General features: G+C 41.3%; 1 protein-coding gene across 1 annotated transcript in view; it reads left to right on the top strand.

Moving 5' to 3' along the window:
• CB4H10orf67 (chromosome B4 C10orf67 homolog) overlaps positions 1-25,350 on the top strand; it is a 161,602-nt gene that overhangs the window by 66,412 nt on the left and 69,840 nt on the right. The window contains exons 6-8 of the mRNA XM_030322833.1: positions 17-149; positions 1,196-1,254; positions 9,326-9,391. Of these exons, the coding sequence (XP_030178693.1) occupies positions 17-149; positions 1,196-1,254; positions 9,326-9,391 (258 nt within the window). The remainder of the gene's footprint in view (positions 1-16; positions 150-1,195; positions 1,255-9,325; positions 9,392-25,350) is intronic.

Below are 25,350 nucleotides of genomic sequence, written 5' to 3'. Positions count from 1 at the left end.
TTCCCCATCTTTTCAGGATGCTTTTGCCAGAGAGACAGCTCTAGAAAGAGAGGATTTGGAGTACAAACTGGAAAACGAGAGGCTGCTTCAAATCGTTTCAGAGCTCGAAGAAGCAATCCGACTCAATCTAAGGGAAAATGCAGTATTAGGTAACATTTTACAGTCATCTTGGAGAAAAACCTATGCATCGGGCACTTCCTAAAATCCATAGCTCTATTTGTCCTTACCAAATGTACATTTGCTTGGTTATTTACGTTTACAAGATCTGTTTGATTTTCACTGAAGATGGCATTCCTTGCTCGGGAAAGAGGATTTTTTTTTTTTTTTTTTTTTTGCTTAGAAATATTATAAACGGAAACTTTTGCTGATTTCTGTTCCATATGATTGATTGATGATCTGAAAGTTATGACATTTAAATACTTAACACGCAGATTGGGGTATGGTTTGCGGAGACACAGAGTTAGCCCTTTCGGAAAAAATATGCTACTACTTACTATGGAATTATCTGCAATTTTGGATTCAGATTTAAAGCACAAATTTCCCTGTGTATGCTTTCTACACCCCCCCTTTTTTCTCCAAACCATAAACGTTGGCAAAAGTCGCATTCAAATCACCAAAGTTGAAGTGTTTTGAAGTATTTTTTCACTTACTGTTATCTTCGTATTTATGTTAATTATATAGTGTTCCCCTAACCTGCAGTTATGAAAAGCAATGAATAAGCAATAAAAAAAAAAAACCTTACAGCAAAACATTGATAAAACCAGAGATATTACAATGTCCCTTGAATATAAATGATGCCTTGCCAGTGCAGTTTCATTTTCCTTCTAATGTGGTGTAATAACGCTTTTTCAGGTTCTGGTGGTTCTTACTGTGTCCCAAAGTACCACCTGCTAAAGCACTTTGTATTGGCTGTGACTAACAGCAAAAATGTCCCTTGCTAGTATTGATGAAAAGCTTTCAGCCCTCGGCCACACTTGGATCTTGAACTTAGTTCTTAATCCCTATCTGACCAGCCGTCTGAACAGCAGGAAGAAGGCTGTGAATGTCAAGGGCAGTTGTGAAGGTCACAGTCCTGCTAGGACTCGAGTCCACCACGCCTGCCAGCCGCGTACAGCCTGTCCCGGAGCAGGGAGTTTGAATACAGGGCCATAAGTTTGTAATTTCATGCTTGGCCTCTCTCTCCTTTTGTTTACAGAAGATGAAATTATAACTCTGAAAGAGACGGCAGCAAAGGATCATAGAACTATTCAAAAGGTACTGTAACTTTTTACATCGACGAACGACTCCTTTACGCTGAAATATCAGCACTATCGGTGGCTTAACACTGCATCCCGCTTGTCCCGAGGTACAGAGAAAGATCGATTTCTGTGTTTCATCTCTCCCGTTATTTAGGTAGGGTCTCTGGTAATCCATAAGGATTCCATCTTGAAAATGAATTAATGTGCAGAGACTTTTTTCTTTGGGATAGCTGAGTGTTTACCTTGTTGACTGTAAGGAAAGAAAAGTTACAGGACAAGGAGGTCCCAAGATGTGCCTGGGGAAAAATTCTATTATCAACAACGAACAATCTTATTTTCAGCCCAGATGTGGCCGCGTGTTCATTTTGCGGTGTGGGTGTACTGGGCTTATGTTGTGCAGGAAATCTGTATTTAGAACAGGGAATTCTTTTGGTATCGCCAAGGTCAAGATCTCCTAGAGCATCCAATGCAGCAGGACCTCAGCGGTTCTGCGCCCTCGCACAGGTCAGGCGCCCCTGCTTTGGGGTTTCTTCGCTCTCTGTACCATAGCCATCGACACATTTTCAGTGATGGTGAGTCTTCCCTGCCATGCTGTAAGCCCCACGAGGGCAGAAGCAGTATTTTTTCCATCTCTGGTACATTGCCAATGCTGAGCACAGAGCCTGGCACCCTTACAGATGCTCTTTCCGTGATCCGTAGGATGAGAATGTGTTTAGAGGTGAAATTCACAGGCGAAAATGTGTATTTACGTCCCTGAATTGTTCCGAATAAACATAAATGCTTCCTGCTAGCTGAATCGAGGGTCAGTTAAAAATGAGAATTAATTTAAAAAATGAAAATTAATTAAAACTGGATAACATTAAACATTCAGTTCCTCAGTTGCACTAGCTTTATTTCTAGAGCCCAGGAAACGGCCACCTGTGCTTAAGTTTAGGTCCAAATTTCAACTTGATTTTACAGTTCAGGGTATTCTTGGGTTTTAGGTAAATGACTTTTAAGAATTATTTTTTTATCTTAATTTAATTTTTTTAAGTTTATCTATTAAACTTGAGAATGAGAAAGCATGAGTGGGGAGGGAGAGAGAGAGAGAGAGAGAGAGAGAGAGAGAGAGAGAGAGAAGAGAGTCCCAAGCAGGTTCCACACAGTCAGCACAGAGCCCGATGCAGGGCTCGAACTCACAAACTGTGAGATCATGGCCTGAGCTGAAGTTGGGCACTCTATGGACTGAACTACCCAGGCGCCCCTAAGAACTACTTTTGATTTGATTTGATTTGATGTGATTTGATTTAAGTGTTTATTTTTGAGAGAGAGAGAGAGAGAGGCAGAGAGAGAGGGAGACAGAGGATCCGAAGCAGGCTCCGTGCCAACAGCAGACAGCCCTATGAGGGGCTCAAACTCACAAACCATGAGATCATGACCTGAGCTGAAGTTGGACACTTAATCAGCGGAGCCACCCAGGCGCCCCCTGAGCACCATGTTTTAAAGAATTGGTTAACCTGAAGGCTCAGAGTTGGGAGATGTTTTCTCTGATAACTGAACCCATCACGAGTTTCCAGGGCGAATTCTTTTTCTAGCACTGCAGCTTACTTGCAGTGGTGACCGTTCAAGTCCCAGCCACACAGAGAAAACAACAGAGTTTGTGGACAGACGAGTTTCACTTTCTTGGCATCCATGTCTATGGTTGAAAATGAAGTCCCAGCCTTCTAGTGTCACTTCACCTACAAGGAACCGTCACAGTTTATTTAAATGTTTCTGAAACTGCTCAATCCGTACTGTCACCGGGAGAAATGAATTGTGTAGGCTTACTATGCTCGAGAGGAGCACGAGAAACTAAGGCCAAAAAAATCTGACCGTCAGGCCACTGATTAGAAAAAACATGCCCTTCAAATGACAGGTTATACCCTCTGTGAGCTTAAATATTTCCCTTAAATCCTTCCTCAGCTTCCTTAAATCTTCACTGTCCCAAGGTAGCCCTCTGTGGCTATTTGAACACATGAATCATGTCTAGTGCAACTGAGGGACTCAGTTCTTACTTGTATCTCATTTTAATTTAAAAAATTTTAAAACCGATACTTGTTTCGGGATATTGGAAAACCTTTATGTATATTTTAAGTAACTTGGTATGTGAATCTACTTTTTCTTCTGTGGATTTTATGCAGTCTAAATACAGATCAGACATCCCCAATGAGATTTTAGCCCCCAAATTGAGATTTGCCACATGTGAAAAGGACACAGTGGGTTTCAAAGACTTCGTGTAAGTGAAATATCTCAGCACTGATTTTTAATATTAATTATTACACATTGAGATGATAATTTCTCAGATAGATATTTGGATAAATAAAATTTATTATTAAAAGTAATTTCACCTGTTTCTCTCACCTTTTCTCACAAGGCTACCATAAAATTTAAAATTATGTATGTATTTACACCATATTTTAATTCACAGCTCTCTTCTACACAAATATAGCAGATCCCTAGTCTGTTTGATCATTTTTTTTAACTTTTTAAAACAGTTTTATTTATTTATTTTTGAGAGAGAGAGAGAGAGCACAAGCAGGGGAGAGCCAGAGAGAGAGAATCCCAAGTAGGCTCTGCATTGTCAGCACAGAGCTTGAGGTGAGGCTCAATCCCACGAACTGTGAGATCACGACCTGAGCCAAAATCAAGAGTGGGATGCTTAACCGACTGAGCCACCCAGGCACCCCTGTTTGATCATTTTTTAAATCCTGTATCTTTCTTTAATATGTACTGGATCGCCACAAAAACATTGAATATTGGCACAATGTGCTATTGAGCAGAAAGAATCTCGAACCGTAGGTTCCTTTTCCATTTCTGCCACTATGGTCCCTTGGGCCAGTGCCTTATCTTTCCTCCTGTCTCTGATAGCTGACTGTGTGGATAGAATGAGAGAGTGTACATCAACGTGCTTTGTCAACTGGAAAGCGTACCAGTTGAACAACAACAAGAGTTGTTGAACAAGTGAGAACTGATATTTACTGGTTTGGTTTCCAATATCCTCCACGTAATCAATTAATGTAGTAATGTTTATTAGATGCCTTTTAGTGCCAGGCACTGTGCTACTGCTGAGATACAAAAATCACACACACACACACACACACACACACACACACACACACACCTCCCTGCTATCGAGCAGATTAAGTCTAGAGCAGGAGACAAAAACCTCTGGGCTGTGTGATAATGTAATGTAATATAATATAATATAATATAAACAATGAAATAATGAAATAATGAATATAATATAATATAATATAATATAAACAATGAAATAATGAATATAATATAATATAATATAATATAATATAATATAATATAAGTATGTACACAGAGAAGAGATGTCTAGCTTTACCCAGAAGGGTCTGGAAAGGCTCCTCAAAGAGTTCCACACCTGTCTCACACTCTTTCACTCAAGCTGATCTTTCCAGGTAGGTAGGAGGGTGTGGGAGCTGGATACAGAGTGTGAATGCATAAAGTGTGAGATATCCCTGTGGACTTGTTTGTGATTTGGTATGGCTAACGAATGAGGTAGGAATCTGGTGAGCCATGTGGTGAGAATTTGTGTTGGGGCAGGAAGAGGGGGAAATCTGGGGAATGACAGGCAGAAGGAGAAGCAGCTCAGAAGCCTCTGGATAAGACACGTTTTCTTTTTTAGCCCTGGATGCAATTAGAAACAAGTTGAAAAAGGCCTGTCTCTGGGTAGGCTGACCTCTTGCCATCTCTCAGGGCTTAAAGCACTGTCTGTGATGGTATTCAGTAACTTTTATGTTTCAATTCCAATAATCTAATAACAGCTGCATCAAATCTATCCTCCAGCTGTGGCCATAACATGAATGTCCTTCTGGGAAGGAGTCGGACCAGAAGTCAGACATCACAGCCCAGGGTGTGATCAGCCTCGGGACGCGGGGCAGCACAGACAGCCGTGGGGCACGTGGGGGAGCCCAGCATGGATTGTAAGGGATCCGGGAAGGTTGGAGGAAGGACGCTGAGTCGACTCCCCGAAGAGAGGCTCTAGTAAGCCAGGAAAGGGATATGGGAAGTGGGAAGGGTCAAAAACATGCAGAAGGGGAGTAAATTCAGGCGATCTGCGATAGCAGAAGGGTATGTGAGAGCAAGTGGCAGCAAGGAGCAGGGCACATGGCAGGGGATTATTATTCACGCCAAGGGGTTTGAATTCCCTTCTGAGTGCACTGGGGAGCCTTGGACATTGGGCAAGGATTGGATTCATTGGATTTCTTTGTTTCAGAAAGGAAATGGGTGGGAAGGGGGGAAATAGAGAGCTCGAGAGACCAGTTAAGAGGTTCCTTGGATAAACCAGGGAAACTATGATCTGAAACAGGAAGAGGACAGTGACCCTGGTAATATTAATGAGAGTCCTCTGGTGCAACTGGAGCAGTTGAGAAGCCAGGTGAATGCCGAAATGGAGACGGTGGGCAAGGGGAACTCTCTAGAAGTTTGGCTGTGGATGGCCAAGAAGCGGTAGGGGAGTAGTTGGACGGGGACATGGGGCTGAGGAAGGAATTTTTTTAAAAGAAGAAACTAGAGTATTTTTAAATGATGTCAATGGAAAGAAGAAGGAGAGAGTGGACAAATGGCAGAAGTCCTCATTGATAAAGGGTGCTCTCAAGAGGACAGGAAGGGTTGGGGTTAACGGCCTTGACATTTGTGGTAATTGGCCCCCATTGGAAACTTGGCGACCCTCCTTTTCAGGCCAAGGTATGATGATTTAATACAACATCTTTTCCTTTCCTTCCACCTCATTCCTTTACTTTCCCTAAACCTGCCGTCCAGCCCTCCACCTCATCAACTACACCGCTGAGTCACCTCTGGAGCCTCCTGTCTAGCCAGTCCCCATGTTCTCCAGCCCTGCTCTGGTGGCAGTGGGCCAATCCTTGCCTGTGGTGGCATTGTTAGACTCTGGGGTTTTAACCCAGGATAGCCACGCCCTCCATCTGCCCATCATTTCACTTGAATCTAATTAGCACCCTTTCTTACTACCCCCTACAGGTCTTCCAATCTCCACTACTTTTCTCAATTCCCTTATTCCATCCCCCCATGCTACTTCCTAATTCACGGACAACATGGCAGACTCTTGGTTTTTTTTTTCCCTTCTGCACTCTCTTACTCTGTCACCTTTACTCTTTTTCAACAGAAGAAGGACATTCTTTGCCCTGATTCATCCTTCCATCTATTCCCCGACTCATCTCTACGTCCCTCCTCTTCTGGAACTTTCTGCATCAGCCCCTTTCTCTCTAATGCCTTTAAGATTTTCCCTCTAGCCTACCAAGTGAAACCATCATCTTGGTGGTATCCATTGGCCCTAATCATCTCAAGTCATTGCCATTTACTGTACTTCAAATATTATTTAAAAGAAACCTGTATTTACCACCCCTTTCTCATTCCCCCAATGCTACTTTTTCCTGTGGGTAAGGTCACAGTGAGATGCACATTGCTTTCAGTCCTTTTGAGGTTTTTTCCTTCCTGAATTTTCTTCTGTATATGACAGGATTACTGCCCCCCCAACCCCCCTCATGTCATAGATGTCTTCTGCAGCAATGCTTGCTTCTAATTCTTCACACACTTCTTCATTCCTTCCTAAGCAAGATCTGTCAGTGGCTTCTCCTCCTCCATTTTCCACTTGAACGCTATTCTTGGGATTTGTATTTATCCTTGGTCTTCTTCGTTTTCTCTCGAGCTGACCTCAGACTTTCCCATAACTGTTTACCAGTGACTTTCAAACTGCCTTTCCTACTTCATGATTTCCCTGAATAGCACGTCCATAGTTTTCACTCTATTCTCATCCTTAATTTCAACATTACATGCATTTTGATCGTTTCTGTCCACTCCCTAGGGTAATTAGAAGCTCTCTCTGGGGCACTGGGACTATTTGCCCCCTTAAGGTCAGGAAGCATCTCGTTTATCTTTATATTCTTAGTCACCAGCACTAAAAATTATTGGCTGAAAAAATGCTCTACACATTTGTCAAACCGAGTGTCAGAACTTGAACTCATTATCCCTTGAATCTAGACTCTCTGTGTTCCCCAGTTTAAATGAATGACATTGCCATGGATCCAAAAGAACAGATGACAAATCTAGGGCCATTCTCTACGCTCTCCTTTATACTTTATATCCAATTCGTGGCTCAATCTGTACATTTTTCTCCCAAAATTTATCTCAAGTCCCCTTTCTCCGTCACAGCATTGCTCCAGACGTGGTTGAGTCTCTCATCATCATTTCCATAGATTCGAACTTCACTTTCCTGTCTCCACCCTCACTCATCCCTTTTCAAATCCAGCGTTCACACTCCTCCATAGTTTTCTCATACTCTAGTTGTATATGCTAAAACCTTCAATGGCTTCCCATTGCCTACGGTATAAAATCAGGCCACGCAAAAATACACTGAGGGATTTTTATATGCCGGGAACAGCCTAAAACACCTTCACATTTGCTGTCTCAAATTCTCTCTGGAAGAACTCTTTGAGATGGGGTTTATTCTCTTAATTTCCAGACAAGAAAACTAAGACTTGAAGCGTAGATTTAGTTTACCCGCACAGCTTGTAAGGAGAGAGCTTCGATTTGAGCAGTCTCCTGTTCCTCTCACTGCACCGTCCTGCCTTCCACCCCTAATTATGGCATCAAATGCCTCTCATGCCGTCACCTGACTCTCCTCCTTTCTTTTCTTGCCACTTCTTTCTCTCCGCACCCTGGGCGCCATGACATTAAGCTTTTCCCACCTCCTCCATGACTCCACGCTCCTCTCCACTTGCTGTTTCGTCTGCCTTTTTCTCTGCCTTTTTCCTTCTCCAGCTTGTTGTGCTTTTTCGTATCCTTCACAACTGTTGCCAAATGGTGCTTCTCCTGTTACATCTTATTATAATTATGGTTGCTGGGATGTGTGGATTTTTATGCTTTTTGACCATCTGAAATTTTGATTTGTTAACATATTTTCTTATGTATTCTAGTCAATTTTTTCCACATTGCTCTCCTGCCATAGTGTAGATGCTCCAGAGGAAGGGATCTGTTCTACTTCCTCTCTGTACCTCCATAGATGAACAAAATGCCTGGCATCTAAAAGGTGTTCCTTTTAGATTATATATATATATATATATATATATATATACACATATATATATACATATACAGTGTATACATACATACATACAGTGTATATATACATATACAGTGGCCCTGCATTGTGTACTTTTTGATGGCTATTTTCTTTTTTTTTTTTAAGTGTTTATTTATTTTAAGAGAGAGACAGTGAGCAAGCGTGAGCAGGGGAGGGGCAGAGAGAGAGAGGGAGAGAGAGAATCCCAAGCAGGTCCAGGCTCTGAGCTGTCAGCACAGAGCCCGACACGGGGCTCGAACCCACAGACTGTGAGATCATGATGTGAGCCAGCATCAAGAGTCTGACACCTGCCTGACTGAGCGCCCCTTGATGGCTGTTTTCATTAGGCATGAATATACTTTGATGTGCATATAAATATAACACAAAAATCTATAAAGAGAAAAGCAAAATTGCTCTTTTTGAGAGACTATACTTGCTTTATTATCTATTGATGTCATATTTAAAAAAACTTTTTTTTTAATGTTTGTTTATTTTTTGAGAAAGAGGGTAAGACAGAGTGTGAGTGGGGGAGGGCCAGAGAGAGGGAGACACAGAATCAGAAGCAGGCTCCAGGCTCCGAGCTGTCAGCACAGAGCCTGATGCGGGGCTCAAACTCATGGACCATGAGATCATGACCTGAGCTAAAGTCGGATGCCCAACCGACTGAGGCACCCAGGTGCCCCATATTGACGTCATATTTTGTCGGGATAAGGTAAGGAAGATTGTAAATAAATTGGCATTTTCTGTGCATATTTTGCTTGCTTTTATAGTCAAAATATAGTAATTACATAATAATATATTATTATTACATGGTAATCTACAGACATTTAAATTTTCAAAATCCTATTAGGATCCCCTTTTCTCATATTTAAAAGCAAAATACATTTTGCTCAGTTCTACTGAGGAGGAATTTTAGGTGTTCTGTTCTTCTCTTTAATGAAAATGTAATATTCTTTTTCAGCTGATTGATGGTAGAGACAGATTACTATGTGAGCTTGATTATGAAAAATCAGTAGTTCAAGAAATGGTAAGGTGATTTACATTATTTCCTAATAAAGTTGAAATCAGGAATTTCATTTAATCATGAAAGTTTTCTTTGTAACCATTTACTGTAAACGATTATTTCACCTTCGTGAATAATCTGAATGCATGCATAAGTATAAACTTTTTTACTGAAGTCTTATAGTAGTGTTTTTTATAAAACTGAAGTTTTATAGTAGTGAAGTTTTTACACAGTGTTATAGTGTATCAGCTATCGTGACCTGACAAATCTATACATTAAGCTACGTGCACTACAATAAATGGAGTCACCCCACAACGACATTACGATATTATTGACTATATTCCTCATGCTGTATTTTTCAACCCCGTGACTTCTTTATTTCATAATGGGAAGTTTGTACCTCTTAATCCCCTTCCCCTGTCTCTAGCAACATTTTCGAATGATCGTCTTAAGAAAACAGTTTGATTAGTACGCGAATAAATGCGATATGCTGTCATGTTGAAATAGTGTCACCCTTTAAAGCACTTTACAAAATTTTTGAGGATTTTTTTATGGAGATTTGAAAAAAAAAACCGCAAATATGAGAGCCCAATATTTTGAAGGATTTGCTACTTTTCGTTACAAATTGCCATAACTGACCACAATAAAGAGCCCAGCTAGACATTTTGCCATTCTGTGTTAGTCTCGTAAGAAAACACTGCCTTTTTATGTTCTTTTAAGAGAACTTTCCAGACGGCTGCTCTTTTATTTTATCTGTTGACTACCCAACCCCCTAGGCCCCCGCCACCTCACCCCTCCCCACCCCCGCCAGCTTATGGTGTTGTAATTCGGCTTTCAACTGGTCACCACTAGTATGTCTTTGTTACAGTAAACTGACTGTGTTTATTATGATCAAAAATAAAACACAGCTTGACTTGCGTTCTAAATGTGCCTGAAAAGAATATGATACTGTTTAGAGGAGAAAAGGTTGTTCATAGGAAGTCAACACCACTTCAGATATTGAAACATTCCCTTTTTTACAGCTCGTCACACTTAGTGCCAAGTCATGACTGTTTCCCTAACTCTGTTTTGTTGCTCTCAGCACCATGTGTTTTGGGTTCCTTGTCATAGAAATTAATGCCAAACAATGCTCCGGGGCTACAATAAAGCCTTCTATGAAACCAACTTGGGAATGCAGGCGAGGACAAAATGATGGTTAGCTCTTCACAGAAACCGTGGGCTAACAAATACGTTGTTTTGAACCCTCTGCTTTTCGATACCTGGCCTATAAAAATCGTCTCCGTTATTTGAGGTTACTTGGTTGATTCCCTCTCTCCCCTCCCCCTCTCCTGTCATTCCTCCAAAAGTCTAGGAGTTGCTTCTGAAAACAAACTCAATGTGCACATTGTCACGAAAAGCGACAGTGTTTCTATAGAATGGGGGCCAAATGTTACATCGTCAGTCTGTTTGTGGCGTCAGAAATCAGACTTGATCGTAAAAAAGCGAGTTTGGGCCAGTACTATGAACAGAACCCGTAGGTTTCCTTTGTCTCTTTATTTAAGCCTTAAGCAGTTAACTGGTGCTCTTACGGTGCCCGCAGAGGAGCCAATCACGTCTTATTTTGTTGTTGAGAAGTTTTTTGAGCACCAGGCTTCTTGCCAAGCAGCAAGAGCTTGCATCACAAACCCGGCCGGGCACAAGAGCCTCCGGAAGGCTCAGAACTAGCTTGGGGGTTCGTGTTTTCAGTAGAGGGAGTCTGCTCAAGGTTCTTCTTATGTCCAAGGTTTCCATGGTGTGCTTTTGGGCCCAGCAAGGTCACTGGCGCCCCCTCCCTCCCACCAGAGCATTCCGTTACTAACTCAGAGGGAGGTTGGCTTTGTGGCTAGTGGGCTTCCTTTGTTTCTTCCCACGGGACTTTTTTCCAGAAATGAAGATTTCTGGATTGATGATCGCACCTAGATGGGGAAGTGGGAGAAGGTGGAGTTGATGCTGAGTCGTTTTGTAGAAATTAAAAAACTTTCTCACTGAAGGGTTTTTGTTCCATGCTTGTCTATTACTGTCCTCCAACACGGTTTATTTTCTGGCCTCTTAAGAGCCTAGTTTAAAAAGTCAAAGAGTTGGGGCGCCCGGGTGGCTCAGTCGGTTGAGCCTCTGACTTCGGCTCAGGTCATGATCTCGCGGTCCGTGAGTTCGAGCCCCGCGTCGGGCTCTGTGCCGACAGCTCAGAGCCTGGAGCCTGCTTCGGATTCTGTGTCTCCCTCTCTCTGACCCTCCCCCATTCATGCTCTGTCTATCTCTGGCTCAAAAATAAATAAACATTTAAAAAAAAGAGTCAAAGAGCTACAAGTAAAAAGGCACCTTCAGTAAGGGTATGTAAGCGATGCGATATGGGGCAATGGTGTCCTTAGATTGGCTTGAGGGGAAGCATATGAAATAATTTGGTATCTTCCTGTGATTTCTACACTTAGTGGCTTTCACTTACCTTTTTTTTTTTTTAATTGAGCTATAACTGCCACCTAACATTGTATTCATTTTTGGTGTACAACAAAATGATTTGATATATATGTGTATATTGTAAAATGATCACCACTGTAAGTCTAGTGAATACCCATCACCGAACCTAATTATAAAATTTTTTGCTCGTGATAAAAACTTTTAAGATCGGCTCTCTTAGCAGTTTCCGGATATACAATACAGTATTGCTAAGTATAGTCACCATGTTGTATATTATATTCCCAGGACATTTGTCAAAACTAGGAGTTTGTATATTTTGATCACCTTCACCCATTTCACCCACCGCCCTTCACCCCCCAACCCCCAACTCTGGCAACCACCAATCTGTTTCTCTAAGTTCAGTTTTTAGACTCCACATATAAGGTGTTTCTCTTCCTGTGACTTATTTCAAGTACCGTAATGCCCTCAAGGTCCATCCATGATGTTGCAAATGGCGGGATCTCCTTTTTTATGGCTGAATAGTATTCGGTTATACATATATGCCACGTTCTCTTTACCCATTCATCTGTAATGGACTCTTAGGTTGTTTCCACTTGTTGGCTATTGTGAATATGAACATGGGTTGCAGATATCTTTTTGAGATAAGTGATGTTGCTTCCTTCAGATAAATACTCAGAAGTAGATTTGCTGGGTCATATGGTAATTCTATTTTTAATTTTTTTTGAGGACACTCCATAGTGTTTTCCAGAGCGACTGCACCAATATACATCCCCACCCGCAGGGCACATGTGTTCCCTTTTCCCCGCTTTTTTGCCAACACTTGTTATCTCTAGTGATAGCCATTCTATCAGGTATAAGGTGATATCTCATTGTGTTTTGATATGCATTTTCCTGATGATTGAGGATGTTGACCACCTTTAGAGGTACCTCTTGGCTATTTGAATATCTTCTTTGGAAAATGTATACTTAGATCGTCTGCCCATTTTTAATTGGGTTATTTAGGTTTGTTGGGTTCTTTTGTTTGTTTTGTTTTGTTGCTATGGAGTTGTATGAGATCTTTATATATTTTGAATATTAATTCCTTATCAGATATATGATCTCCAAATATTTTCTACCATTCCATAAGTTGCCTTTTGATTTTGTTGATTGTTTTGCTGTGCTGAAGTTTTTAATGTGGTGTAATCTCACTTGTTTGTTTTTTATTCTGATACTTGTGCGCTAAGCGTCATATCCTAAAAAATCATTGCCAAGACCTATGTCAAGAAGCTTTTCCCCTGTGTTTTCTTTGAGGAGTGTTATGGCTTCAGGCCTTACATTTAAGTCTGTAATTTATTTTGAGTTAATTTTTGTGAGTAGTGTAAGATAGGGGTCTGGTTTCACTCTTTGACATGCGAATGTCTGATTTTCCCAGAACCATTTATTGAAAAGACTGTCTTTTCTTTTTCTCTTTTCTTTTCTTTTTTCTTCTCTCTTTAGAGAGAGAGAGAGTGAGCGAGAGAGAGAAGCATGTGCAAGTAGGGGAGAGGGGCAGAGGGCTGGGGGGGGGGAAGAATCTTAAGCAGACTCCACCCTCAGCCCAGAATCTGATGTGGGGCTCAATCTCAGGAAATTGGGACCATTACCTGAGCCAAAATCAAGAGTTGGATGCTCAACTGACTGAGCCACCCAGGCACCTCTATATTTTCTTTATTGAGTATTCTTGGCTCCTTTGTCAAATATTAGTTGATTATTTATTCGTGGGTTTGTTTTGGACTCTCGATTCCATTTCATTTGGTCTATCTGTCTGTTTTTATGCTGGTACCATACTGTTTTGATTACTATAGCTTTATGATATAGTTTGAAATCACCAAGTGTGATGCCTCCAGATTTATTTTTCTTTCTCAGGATTGCTTTGGCTTTGGGGGGTCTTTTGTGATTCCATATAAGTTTTAGGATGATTTTTTTCTACCTCTGGAAAAAGCACAGTCTGTGAAAAGTGGAATCTTAATAGGGGATTGCATTGGCTTTGAGTAGCATAGACCTTATAACAATATTAATTCTTCCAGTCCATGAACACGAGATATCTTTTCATTTACTTGTATCTTCTTCAATTTCTTTCATCAGTGTCTTTAGTCTTCAGTGTACAGATCTTTCACCTCCTTGGTTTAATTTATTCTTAAATGTTTTCATTCTTTTAATTCTATAGTAAATGGGATCATTTTCTTTAAGATAATTTGCTGTTCGCGTATAGAAAACGCTACTGATTTTTGTACGTAGGTTTTGTATCCTGCACTTTCATATATCTTGAAGCTAACAACAACAAAAAAGGAGTGTTCTCCTCAGGACAGTACTAGCACTGAACTCTTAATTTCAGTTAATTTTCCATCTGCTTCATCCCAGCGTACCTGGCAAGGAGTTATAAAGGTTGCTCTAGCTCCTCATTCTGGGGGCACAGCCCTGAGTTATTGCTGCAGTTGGACTTGATCCTGTGACTGGGTTCCCTGTTGTCTGAGTCCCCTCTGAGTCATGCCTTGGGTGCGTCTGGTCCTATTCCAGGGAATGTGGCAGTGTTTGGCCATTCAATGAGGAAACCAGTATTTGGTGACTCAGACATTTACTGTAATGAAACATAAGATTGAATTTCTGTGCCTCGGCCTGTATATTTGATAAAGTTTAGGACTTCTCATTGGTACCATCGCTGTTCTGAAGCTGGTGTCCCACAGGTAGAATCCACGGTTTGCCAACAATTGCTGCCCTAGGGCTGAGCACCATTCTGGAATCTGGGCCATGCTTTCAGTGATCTGTGCGAAACTGTATTTACATCGTAGCTCTGGAGAATAGTGGCTCGTCTAACAATTTTTTTTTTAAAGTTTATTTATTTCTGAGAGAGAAACAGAGCATGAGCTGGGGAGGGGCAGAGAGAGAGAGAGAGAGGGAGACACAGAATCTGAGGCGGGCTCCAGGCTCCGAGCTGTCAGCACACAGCTATTAGCACAGAGCCCCATGCGAGGCTCGAACTCACGAACTGTAAGATCAAGACCTGAACCGAAGGTGGACACTTGACCGACTGAGCCACCCAGGTGCCACAAGAATAGTGGCTCTTAATGCAGATGAGCATGACAGACTAGTGGCTCAGGGTGACTGCCTCCCTCTATACGTGGCAGGGAGAGGAACAAGTTCCCCGATCCTGCCTACCATTAAGAAAATGTGTTCCATACAGTCCCGGATATCTGGTAGCCCTTTATAATCTCCTTATAAGTCACAGAGGTGGAGGGCGGACCTTGTGGAAGGAATGTTCCTTTGAGCAGGTGTTGTTCAAAGTCCATTACCACGAAGCCCATACGCCCTGGCAGTAATTCACCCCCTCTGAAATGAGCAGACACATTTGTCTGCCTATGGTCGGGAGGTGTATTGCAAACTATCTCAGAGGGCTGTTTCTTCTCCCTGGTTTCCTCTTCCTGAAGCGCCCTCTCTGGGTTAACTCCTAGTCATGCCTCAGGTCAGAGGTCAGATAACATCTCTGGGAACCCCGCCCCATTATGCCCCAGACTGGATGAGGTGTTTATGTAGGTTTTTATAGCACACGGCCCCCCTCTCGTGGCTCCCCTCGCACTGTGTACAGATGGCCCGTTGACCTCTCTGCTGTCTCCATCCGGTGAGCTACCGGAAAGCAGGAGCTGCATCTTGTCCGAAGCCTACCATGGCGGCTGCCACAGAATAGAAACTCAAATGTTTGTTATGAGTACGTGAAGGAATGAATTTCAAAAATGGCTAGCTGTGGGGCACCCGGGTGGCTCAGTCAGTTGAGCGTCCAACTCTTGATTTCGGCTTACGTCGTGATTTCTCAGTCCGTGAGTTGGAGCCCCGTATCGGGCCTTGTGTTGGCAGCGTGGAGCCTGCTTGGGATTCCCTCTCTCCCTCTCTCTCTCTGGCCCTCCCCCCCCCCGCCCTCTCTCTCTCTCCCAAATAAACTTAAAAAAACGATTAGTTGAAAATGACTTAACCCATACTATGACCTGAACTACCCATAGTTTAATAAGCAGGTAGTACTGGGGCGCCTGGGTGGCTCAGTTCTTTGAGCATCAGACTTCAGCTCGGGTCCTGATCTCATGGGTTCGGTTCATGAGTTCGAGCCCCGCATTGTGCTTTGTGCCTTCAGTGCAGAGCCTCCTTTTGATCCTCTGTCTCTGTCTCTGTCTCTCTCTCTGCATCTCCCCCACTCAAGCTCTCGCTCTCAAAAATAAACATTTAAAAAAGTTTTTTAAAAAGCAGGTAATACTGTTAATACACGTATGTGACATAGCTACACAATATATCAACGAACTACAGTGTACATTCCAGTATTAATTTATAGGTTTTGTTCCAATGTTTCTCAAAATTTTTGGTCTCAAGATCCCTTTTGCTCTGAAAAATTATTGAGTCCCCTAAGGAGATTTGGTTCAAATTGGTTTTATCGGCTAATATTTGCTGCATGTGAAGTGAAAACAGAGTCAAATTATTTCTTGATTCATTTAAAAATGACAATAATAGCCTCTTACATGCTGAAATAAGTAGCATTATTTATGAAAATATTTTCCGAAACGAAAAAGGTTGGTAAGGGTGGCGTTGCCTTACATGTTTGCAAATTTCTTTAACATCTAGCTTACCGGAAGACAGCTGGATCCTTATATCTGTCTCCGCATTCATTCTGTCATGATAAACATCACAGAGCCTCTGGAAAACTCCACCCGACACTGGTGAGACCATGAGAGTGAAAAAAAAAAGGTGACCATTGTCTTAGTATTATTATGAAAATAAGAATGACGTTGCAAAAGCCCTAAAGATCTTGGGAACCCCATGGATTCTTGGACCGTACATTGAGAATTGCGGCCTTAGTCACTAAGGGAAAACTCGTAGCCAGGTGTGATTAAGGGAAGTGTCTTTGTTCTGGTCTAGTCCTGAGCCTGTCTCCTTTGTTTTTATTGAATTCACTTATTTCCTGACTCTCTCCCTTGACACCTCCCTGTCAGAATGTCAGGCTGATACATTTCAATGAACAGAAGCCATTCATGCTGAGGTCAGGCAGAAAGCTCCAGACTTCCATTTGAGGAAATTGTCATGTATCTCTCATATGGTCGTAGTTGCAGTAAGCGCTCACTGTGGGTAACACCCGCTGCTGGGTTGTGCTGTTGTGATCCTAGATGTTGGGCGAGGGGCAGAGCCATAAGTACCGCTCGTTTGTGTGGTATAAATATATAACGTTTATTAATAACAGTTTACAAGAGTAAAATGAACAGAGAGGACACTCTCCCTTGATCTTGTGTTATTCCACCACAAGGTGGTCTTGGGCTAGGTCGGCAGGATGAATCATGGAAAGTGCTGCGGGAGAGGAATCCCAGCTCCGTAGCACTTTGTACGTTTATTGGGGAAGTCGGAAAGGGCACTGGGACCATCCAGTGCACTTTGTTGTAGCGGGAGCTTCCGGCCAGGGAAATGCCCCTTTACGATCACTGAGACGTGAGCTCAGGGAAGTGGCACCAATGCCGTCAGGGTCACGTCTCCCAGGGAACTCACTTGGGTCCAGTTGAGTCATCTACTGGTCAGGTGGAGGACAGATAAGTAGCTGCTGGGCTATGGGTTTCATTTTTCCCACTGGAGACTGTGGTGGTTCCTTTCCTCCTCCGAGAAAAGAGAGGTGGATTATTCACACCTACACTTACTGAAGAAGGGGTCATCGTTGAGAGGGTGACCCACTTATCCTGGTTTGACCAGAGTTTCCCCAGGCTTAGCGCAGAGAGTCCTGTATCCAGAAACCCCTCAGCCTTAGGCAAACCAGGATGGTGGGTTCCCCTGATGGCTAGAGACCTGAGAGCTCCTCCTGAGAACAGACGTGATTCTGCGTATCAACTCCAACATATTAAGAGTATTTGGAAGGAAAATTCAAACTCGTTGGGAAAGAGAGCCCAGACTTACACACACTATGTTGATTGGTGGGGGAAACTATCAAATAAGTTAGGCATTCACACCAACTCCCAGAGAAAAGAAAACAAAAAATTTTAGGTAAAGTATTATAAACATCTTTATAAATAAAGCACCAAAGGATTGACAAGAGAGGGAATACCAGGTCAAATCAAATGTCAAGGGAGAACTTAGCATTCCAGACTAAGTGTTCCTTTAGGGCACTCACCAGTCTGTACAAACCTGAAACAGAAGCCACAGGGGTGGGCGTGCTAGTGTGTGTGTGTGTGTGTGTGTGTGTGTGTGTGTGTCTGTGTGTCTGTGTGTGAAGAGGTGGTAGTAACCTCCCACGTGAGGCTAAGAACCAATGACCTTTTCTGCAGGGCGAATGTGAACCAAAACTAAGTCGGCAGGAAATAAGGAACGTGTGTGAGAAACAAAAGTGCTATATCTGTCATTGTTATATGCCTTCCATTCTTTCCTTTTTGTGTAGGAGAGAGTCTCTCATGGTTAGCCTGTCTCCCACTATGGTAGGTTGGCTATGGGGACTAGATAACTTATCTTTTTGGTTCCTGGATCTTTGGATCAAGATAGACTATCTGCACCTGGACCAGATTTAAACAATGAGATCTGGGCTTCCAGCTGACACAATTACAAGATGGGATTTGGGGGAGGCCTTGGGTGGGGATGAATGTGTTTTGCATATGGGAAAAAATGTAAAATGTGGGAGCCAGAGGACAGATAAAGGTAGAAAACGAATTTGAGAAAGTCCACTGTACATCTGTGATAGAAACTCTCAATAAAATGGGAATAGAGCTGCTGATGGGTATCTACAAAACACTTAGACAACCGTTGTTACGTTTCATGGGAAAAGACTGAAACTGAGATCAGAAATGAGACAAGAGGGGCGCCTGGGTGGCTCAGTCGGTTGGGGGTCCGACTTCAGCTCAGGTCGTGATCTCACAGTTCATGAGCTCGAGTCCCGCGTCGGGCTCTGTGCTGACAGCTCAGAGCCTGGAGCCTGCTTTGGATTCTGGGTCTCCTTCTCTCTCTGCCCCTTCCCCACTCACACTCTGTCTCTCTCTGTCTCAAAAATAAACAAACATTAAAAAAAATTTAAAGAAATGAGATAAGAATGTCTGCTCTTATCACTTCTATTCAACATCGTATTTTAGGATTTAACCAGTATAATAATGTAAGAAAAAGAAATAAATAGTATCCAGATTGGAAAGGAAGAAGTTTTATTCCTAGATGGCATGATCATCTATATAAGAAATCCTAAAGAATTTACCAAAAAGCTACTAGAATTAATAAGTGAATTTATCAAGGTTACGAAGATCAAGATATAAAAATAGTGTAGTGCTATCTACAAGCAATAAATAATCAAAAATTAAAATTAAAACAATCCACCAAACTTATAATAGCATAAAAATAGGAAACACTTATGGATAAATTTGACAAAGCATGTACAAAACCATACAAAGCACTACGGAGAGAAATTAAGACTTAAACAGATGGAAAAACATACCATATTCATGATTGGCACAATGCATATTGTAAGCTTTCAGTTATCGCCAGATTGTTTTATAGATTCAACACAATCCCAATCAAAATGCCAGCAGGCTTTTTTTAAATTATTATTAATCAACCATCTCCTCTAAAATGTATGTGGAAATGCATGGACACTGAATAGGTGAAACGATTTTAGGAAAGAACGAAGCTAAAGGACTCATACAACCTGCTTTCAAGACTTACTCTAAAGACACGGTAGTCAAGGTACAATGATATTGGCATAAGGATAAGCATATAGGTGGATGGAATAGAATAAAGAGCCCAGAAATAGAGCCAGCGGGTCGCGTGTGGTGAATCGATTCCTGACATCTGTGCCCAGACAATCTTAGTGGGAAAGGATATTTCTTTCAACAAAGGGTATTGGAACACCTGGATAGCTATAAGCAAAAAATGAACCTCAACTCTTCCCTCACACCTCACATAAAAATTAACTCAAATCTATCATAAACCTAAATGTAATAGCTAAAACCACAGAATTTCTAGAATAAGGTATAGGAGAGGATTTTGTATATAGGAAAAATATAAAATATTGGAGCCAAAGGGCAGAGAGATGTAGGAAAAAACGTGTGAGAAAGTCCAATATACACTATGATGAAAACTTTCAGCCAACTGGGAATAGAAAGGGTTAAGAGGAAGACTACAATTAAAAAACTTTTTTTATTTTTAGTTCATTTATTTTGAGAGAGAGTCAGTGAGCTCACTCTGTCAGTGTAGAGCCTGCTGCAGGGCTCAAACTCACGAACTGTGAGATTCTGATCTGAGCTGAGATCGAGAGTTGCATGCTTAACTGGCTGAGCCATCCACGCGCCCCGAAATACAATTTTAAGTACAAAAAACAGAATGAAAAATAAAACGTATCAAATATATGAGACACAGCTAAAGCAGTGCTGAGAAGGAAATATAGCTCTAAATGCTTACAGTAGAGAAGTGGAGGGTCTCAAATCAAGAACTGAAGTGTCTACCGCAAGAAATTAGAAACAGAGGAGCAAAATAAACCCAAATCAACCAGAAAGGAAGTAAATAATAATGATAATAGCACTCTCTCGTGCTCTCTCTCTCTCTCTCTCTCTCGATCTCTTGATCTCTCTCGATCTCTCGATCTCTCTCGATCTCTCTGTCTCTGACTCCTTCCCCACCCACCCAATACTTCACTTCATGTGCACACACTGATGGAAGGCCAAGTGAGCATACTGGGAAAAAACCGCAGTCTGTATTCCAGGAAGCAGGCTCTCACTAACCACCAAATCTGCTGGCATCTTGACCTTGAACTTCCCAGCCTCCAGAACCATGACAAATAAATGTTTGCTCTTTAGGCCACCCAATCTGTGGTATTTTGTCATACCAGCCTGAGTATATTCAGATAGGACAGAGTCCAATTTATCAATCTTTCCTTTCATGAATTGTGCTTTTGGTATCATGTCCAAGAACTCTTTGCTTAGCCCTAGATCCCAAAGATTTTCTCTTACTTTTTTTTTTCCTAAAAGTTTATGGTTTTATATTTTACATTTCGGTCTATGATCCAAATGCGTTACTCTTTGTGTAAGATGTAAGGTTTACATGAGGTTCATTTTTGGTGGCTACCGATGTCCGATTGCTCCTGCCCTAAATGTTGAAAAGGCTATTCTTCTTCCAAGGAACTGGTGTTGCACTTCTGTCAAAAATCAGTGAAAATATTTGCGTGGCTCTATCTCTGGATTTACTGTTCAGTTCCATTGATTTATGGGTCTAGTCCTCTACGAGTACCACAGATCTTTGATTACTGCAGCTATATAATAAATCTTAATATCAGGCAAAGTGAGTCCTTCTAATTTATTCTTCTTTTTCAAGATCGTTTTAGCTGTTCTAGGGCCTTACCTCTAGGATAAAATTGTCTATGTCAGCAAAAAACCTAGCTGGGATTTTGATAGAAATGCATTAAGCTAGAGATCAATTTGGGGGAGAATTGACATTAGGTAGCACATTGAGTTGTCTAATCCGTGAACACAGTATGTCTTTTTATTTACTTGAGTCTTTGAGTTTTTTCATCAGCATTTTGTAATTATCAGCATACAGAATGTATGAATGGTTAGATTTATATCTATTTATGTTTCCTTTGGCGCAGTTGCAAATTGCGTTGCATTTTTAATTTTTGTTTCCATATGTCCATTTATTTAGGCCTTCCCTAATTTTCTCAGCAGTATGTTGTCAATTTCAGTGTAGGGGTTTTGCACACCTTTTGTTAAATTTATTCCGTAGCATCTTATCGTTTTTAATACACTTGCAAATGGAACTGGTTTTAGGTTTTATTTCCACTTGTTTGGTACTGGTCTATAAAAATACAACTTATTTTATATGAACTTTGTATTCTGCACCTTGTTAGATTCACTTGATCGTTACAATAGTAATTTCATAGATTTCTCCAAATGTAAACAATCTGCAGATTCTTGATATGTAAGCAATCAGGTCTTCTGTAAACGGAAACAGTTTTATTTATTTGTTTCTGATCTTTCTACCTTTTATAACAATGGCTAGGACTTGCAATAGAGTGTTGTGTAACAGTGGTGAGAAGAAGCATTCCTGTCTCATTCCCAGGCTTAGGGCATACTTTATTGTGTCATCATTAAGTATGATTTAGCCATAAGGTTTTCATGGCAGCCATTTGTCAGGTTGAGGAAGTTCCCTTTTATTCCTCGGTTTCTGAGAGTTTCTTTCATGAATGGCTGTTGAATTTTGTCCGATGCTTTTTTCCGCAGCTATTGAAATGATGATACATTTTTTCCCTTGTACTGTAATGTGGCGAAATACCTGGGTTTTTGAACGTTGAAGCGATTTTGCATTCCTGAGATAAACCCCTCTTTGTCATGACGTTTTAGACCTTTTATATGCTACTGCATTCAATTTGCTGAGGACTCTGAATCTATGCCCATAAGGGACATTGGTCTCTAAATTTTCTTTCTTTCTCTGGGTGTGTGTTTTGAGTTACAGTTAGGCAGCCTTCGTAAAATGAATTTAGAAATATGTCTTCTCTGTCTTCTGAAAACAATTTTGGCGGTGTTAGTAAAGATTTGTCATTTCTTTCTTAAATGTTTGATAGAATTCACCAGTGAAACTGTCTGAGCCTAGAGTTTTCTTTATGTAAAAGTTTTTGATAATGGTTTTATTTTCTTGAATAGCTTACAGCTATTTTTAATTTCATTTTCTGTTTTGTTATGTTGTGTTATTCAATTTGTTCACTTCAGTTAATTATGTATTTGTTGGTATGAGGTTTTTGCATAACATTCTCTTATTATCCTTCTAATATCTATAGGATCTGAAATAATGAATCCTCTTTCATTCCTGATATTAGTAAATTATGTTTTTGATCAGTCCAATTGGGGGTTTATCAATTTTGCTGATCATTTCAAGAAATTAATTTTGGCTCTAACTTCTCTATTTTTTTCTTTTTATTTCATTGATATCTGCTCTGACCTCTGTCCTTTTTCCAACTCTATTTCCTTTCTGTTTACTTTGCTCTTCTTGTTTCAAATTTTAAAAAACTATTTATTATTGAGAGAGAGAGACAGAGCACAAGTGAGGGAGGAGCAGAGAGAGAGGGAGACAGAATCCAAAGCAGGCTCCAGGCTCTGAGCTGTCAGCACAGAGCCTGATGAGGGACTCAAACTTGTGAACCTCGAGATCATGACGTGAGCTGAAGTTAAACACCCAGCACACTGAGCCAACCAGGCACCCCGCTCTTGCTTTTTTTTTAAGTTTATTTATTTATTTTTGAGAGAGAGAGAGAGAGAGAGAGAGCATGCAAGTGGGAGAGGGGCAGAGAGAGAGGAAGAGAGAGAATCCCAAGCAGGCTCCACACTATCAGCCAGGGTCCAGGGAGGAGCTTGATCTCATGAACAGTGAGATCATGACCTGAGCCTAGATCAAGAGTTGGATGCCCCTGCTCTTCTCTTTTGACCTTCCCAGGGTGGAACTTTAGGTAATTGATCTCAGGCTTTTTATTATTTTTAATATGAGCATTTAAAGCGATTAATTTACCTCTGAGCAGCTTTCCACACGTTTTGATATCCTGCATTATTACTCAGGGTAGAAAATTTTCTAATTTCTGATTTCCTTTGTGATTTAGAACTGCGTTGTTTATATTTCTTGTTATTGATTTCTAGTTTAATTCCATTGTGATCAGAGAACCTTCTCTGTATGATTTGAATTTTTATCAGTCTGTTGGCAGTCCTTTCTTGGCCAAAAAGCATAGAGTCTATCATGGAAATGTACCATATACACTTAAAAATGATTTATCTTCTGCCAAGTTGATGGGTGGTATTCCAACCTCTTTGTGCATTTATATTTAAAGTGCTTATGTAATAGACAGAAAAAATTGGTTTTTGATTTTTAAAATTTTTTTTTAACCTTTATTTATTTTTGAGACAGAGAGAGACAGAGCATGAATGGGGGGGGGCGGGCAGAGAGAGAGGGAGACACAGAATCGGAAGCAGGCTCCAGACTCTGAGCCATCAGCCCAGAGCCCGACGCGGGGCTCAAACTCACGGACCGCGAGATCGCAACCTGGCTGAAGTCGGACGCTTAACCGACTGAGCCACCCAGGCGCCCCGGTTCTTGATTTTTTTACACATTCCGGCCATTTCAGCATTTTAACCAGATTGCTTAGTCTATCAACATTCAATGTGATTATTGATAGGGGTGGATTTAGGTCTACCATTTTATCACTTGTTTTCTGCATGTGCCCTCTGGGTTTTGCATTGTCATTTTTCCTCTGTTCCTTTTATTTATTGATTGATTTTTACCTTTCTTTTAATATGTTTTAGTATCCCATTTTAATTTATCTGTTATCATTTTGGCTTTTTGCCTATCTTTAAGTGGTTACTGTAGCAATTATAATTTACATCCTTAACTTGTTGCCGTTTGGCTTAGAGTTAATTTAGGGCCATATCGTGTAACATATAGTACACCTGAAATATGTAGGTTTGTTTATATAGATTTATTTCTCCATTCTTCAAGTGAAAGTTGTTCTATGTATTCTATTTACATCACAATTACAATTTTTGCCTTACTTTTTTAAAGTTTTATTTGTGTATTTATGTGATCTGTATACCCAACGAGGGGCTTGAATTCACAGTCAGCAGCTGGAACATTCTACCTACTGAGCCAGCCAGGTGCCCCTATAATTTTTGCTTTCTTATTTTATTTTCTTACAAGTTTTGCTTTCAACAGTTGTATGTATTTGAAAGAAATGAAAACAAAATACTCTTACCTATTCACCATTTCTGATGCTCTGCATTCCTTCCTAAAGATTGGAAGCTGTCCCTGGGATCAATTTTCTTCGGTCTGAGGAGATTCCTTTAGCGTTTCTCATAGATCAGGACCGCGGTGGTGCCGTCCCTCTGTTTTTTTGTTTTTGTTAATGTTTATTGCTGAGAGAGAGACAGAGAGAGAGAGAGAGAGACAGAGGGTGAGCGACAGAGGGGGAGGGGCAAAGAGAGACACACACACGGAATCAGAAGCAGGCTCCAGGCTCTGAGCTGTCAACACAGAGCCCAACGTGGGGCTCGAGCCCATGAACCAGGAGATCATGACCTGCGCTGAAGCCCAACACATAAGTGACTGAGCCACCCAGGTGCCCCTCTTTCACCTTCGACCTTGAAAGATACTTTCTCTCAGCACAGAATCCCGAGTCGACAGCGTTGGCTTCTCTTTCATTCTTTTAGCACTTTAGAGACGTCATCCCACTAGTTTTTCAGCTACCGTCCAAGTGCCAGTCTGTTAACAGGCTTTTCCTTGAGAAGAGATCAACCACACACCCTTGTTGTGTGGAGCATTTGGGGATTTTAAGGACATTACAAATGTTCTATGTCATTTTTAAGAATCAAGCAATGAGTGGCTCACTCGGTTGAGCGTCCAGCTTCGGCTCAGGTCATGATCTCACGGTCTGTGAGTTGGGGCCCCGCATCGGGCTCGCTGCTGTCAGCGCAGAGCCCTCTTGGGATCCTCTGTCCCCTCTCTGCCCCTCCTCTGCTTACGCTCTGTCTCAGAAAAAAAAAAAAAAAAAAAAACATAAAGAAATACATTTTAAA

The sequence above is a fragment of the Lynx canadensis genome, chromosome B4 (assembly GCF_007474595.2).
Source record: "Lynx canadensis isolate LIC74 chromosome B4, mLynCan4.pri.v2, whole genome shotgun sequence".
NCBI classification, from domain to species: domain Eukaryota; kingdom Metazoa; phylum Chordata; class Mammalia; order Carnivora; family Felidae; genus Lynx; species Lynx canadensis.
Note: the sequence above shows the minus strand (reverse complement) of the source record. Positions and strands in the feature narration are given on the sequence as shown.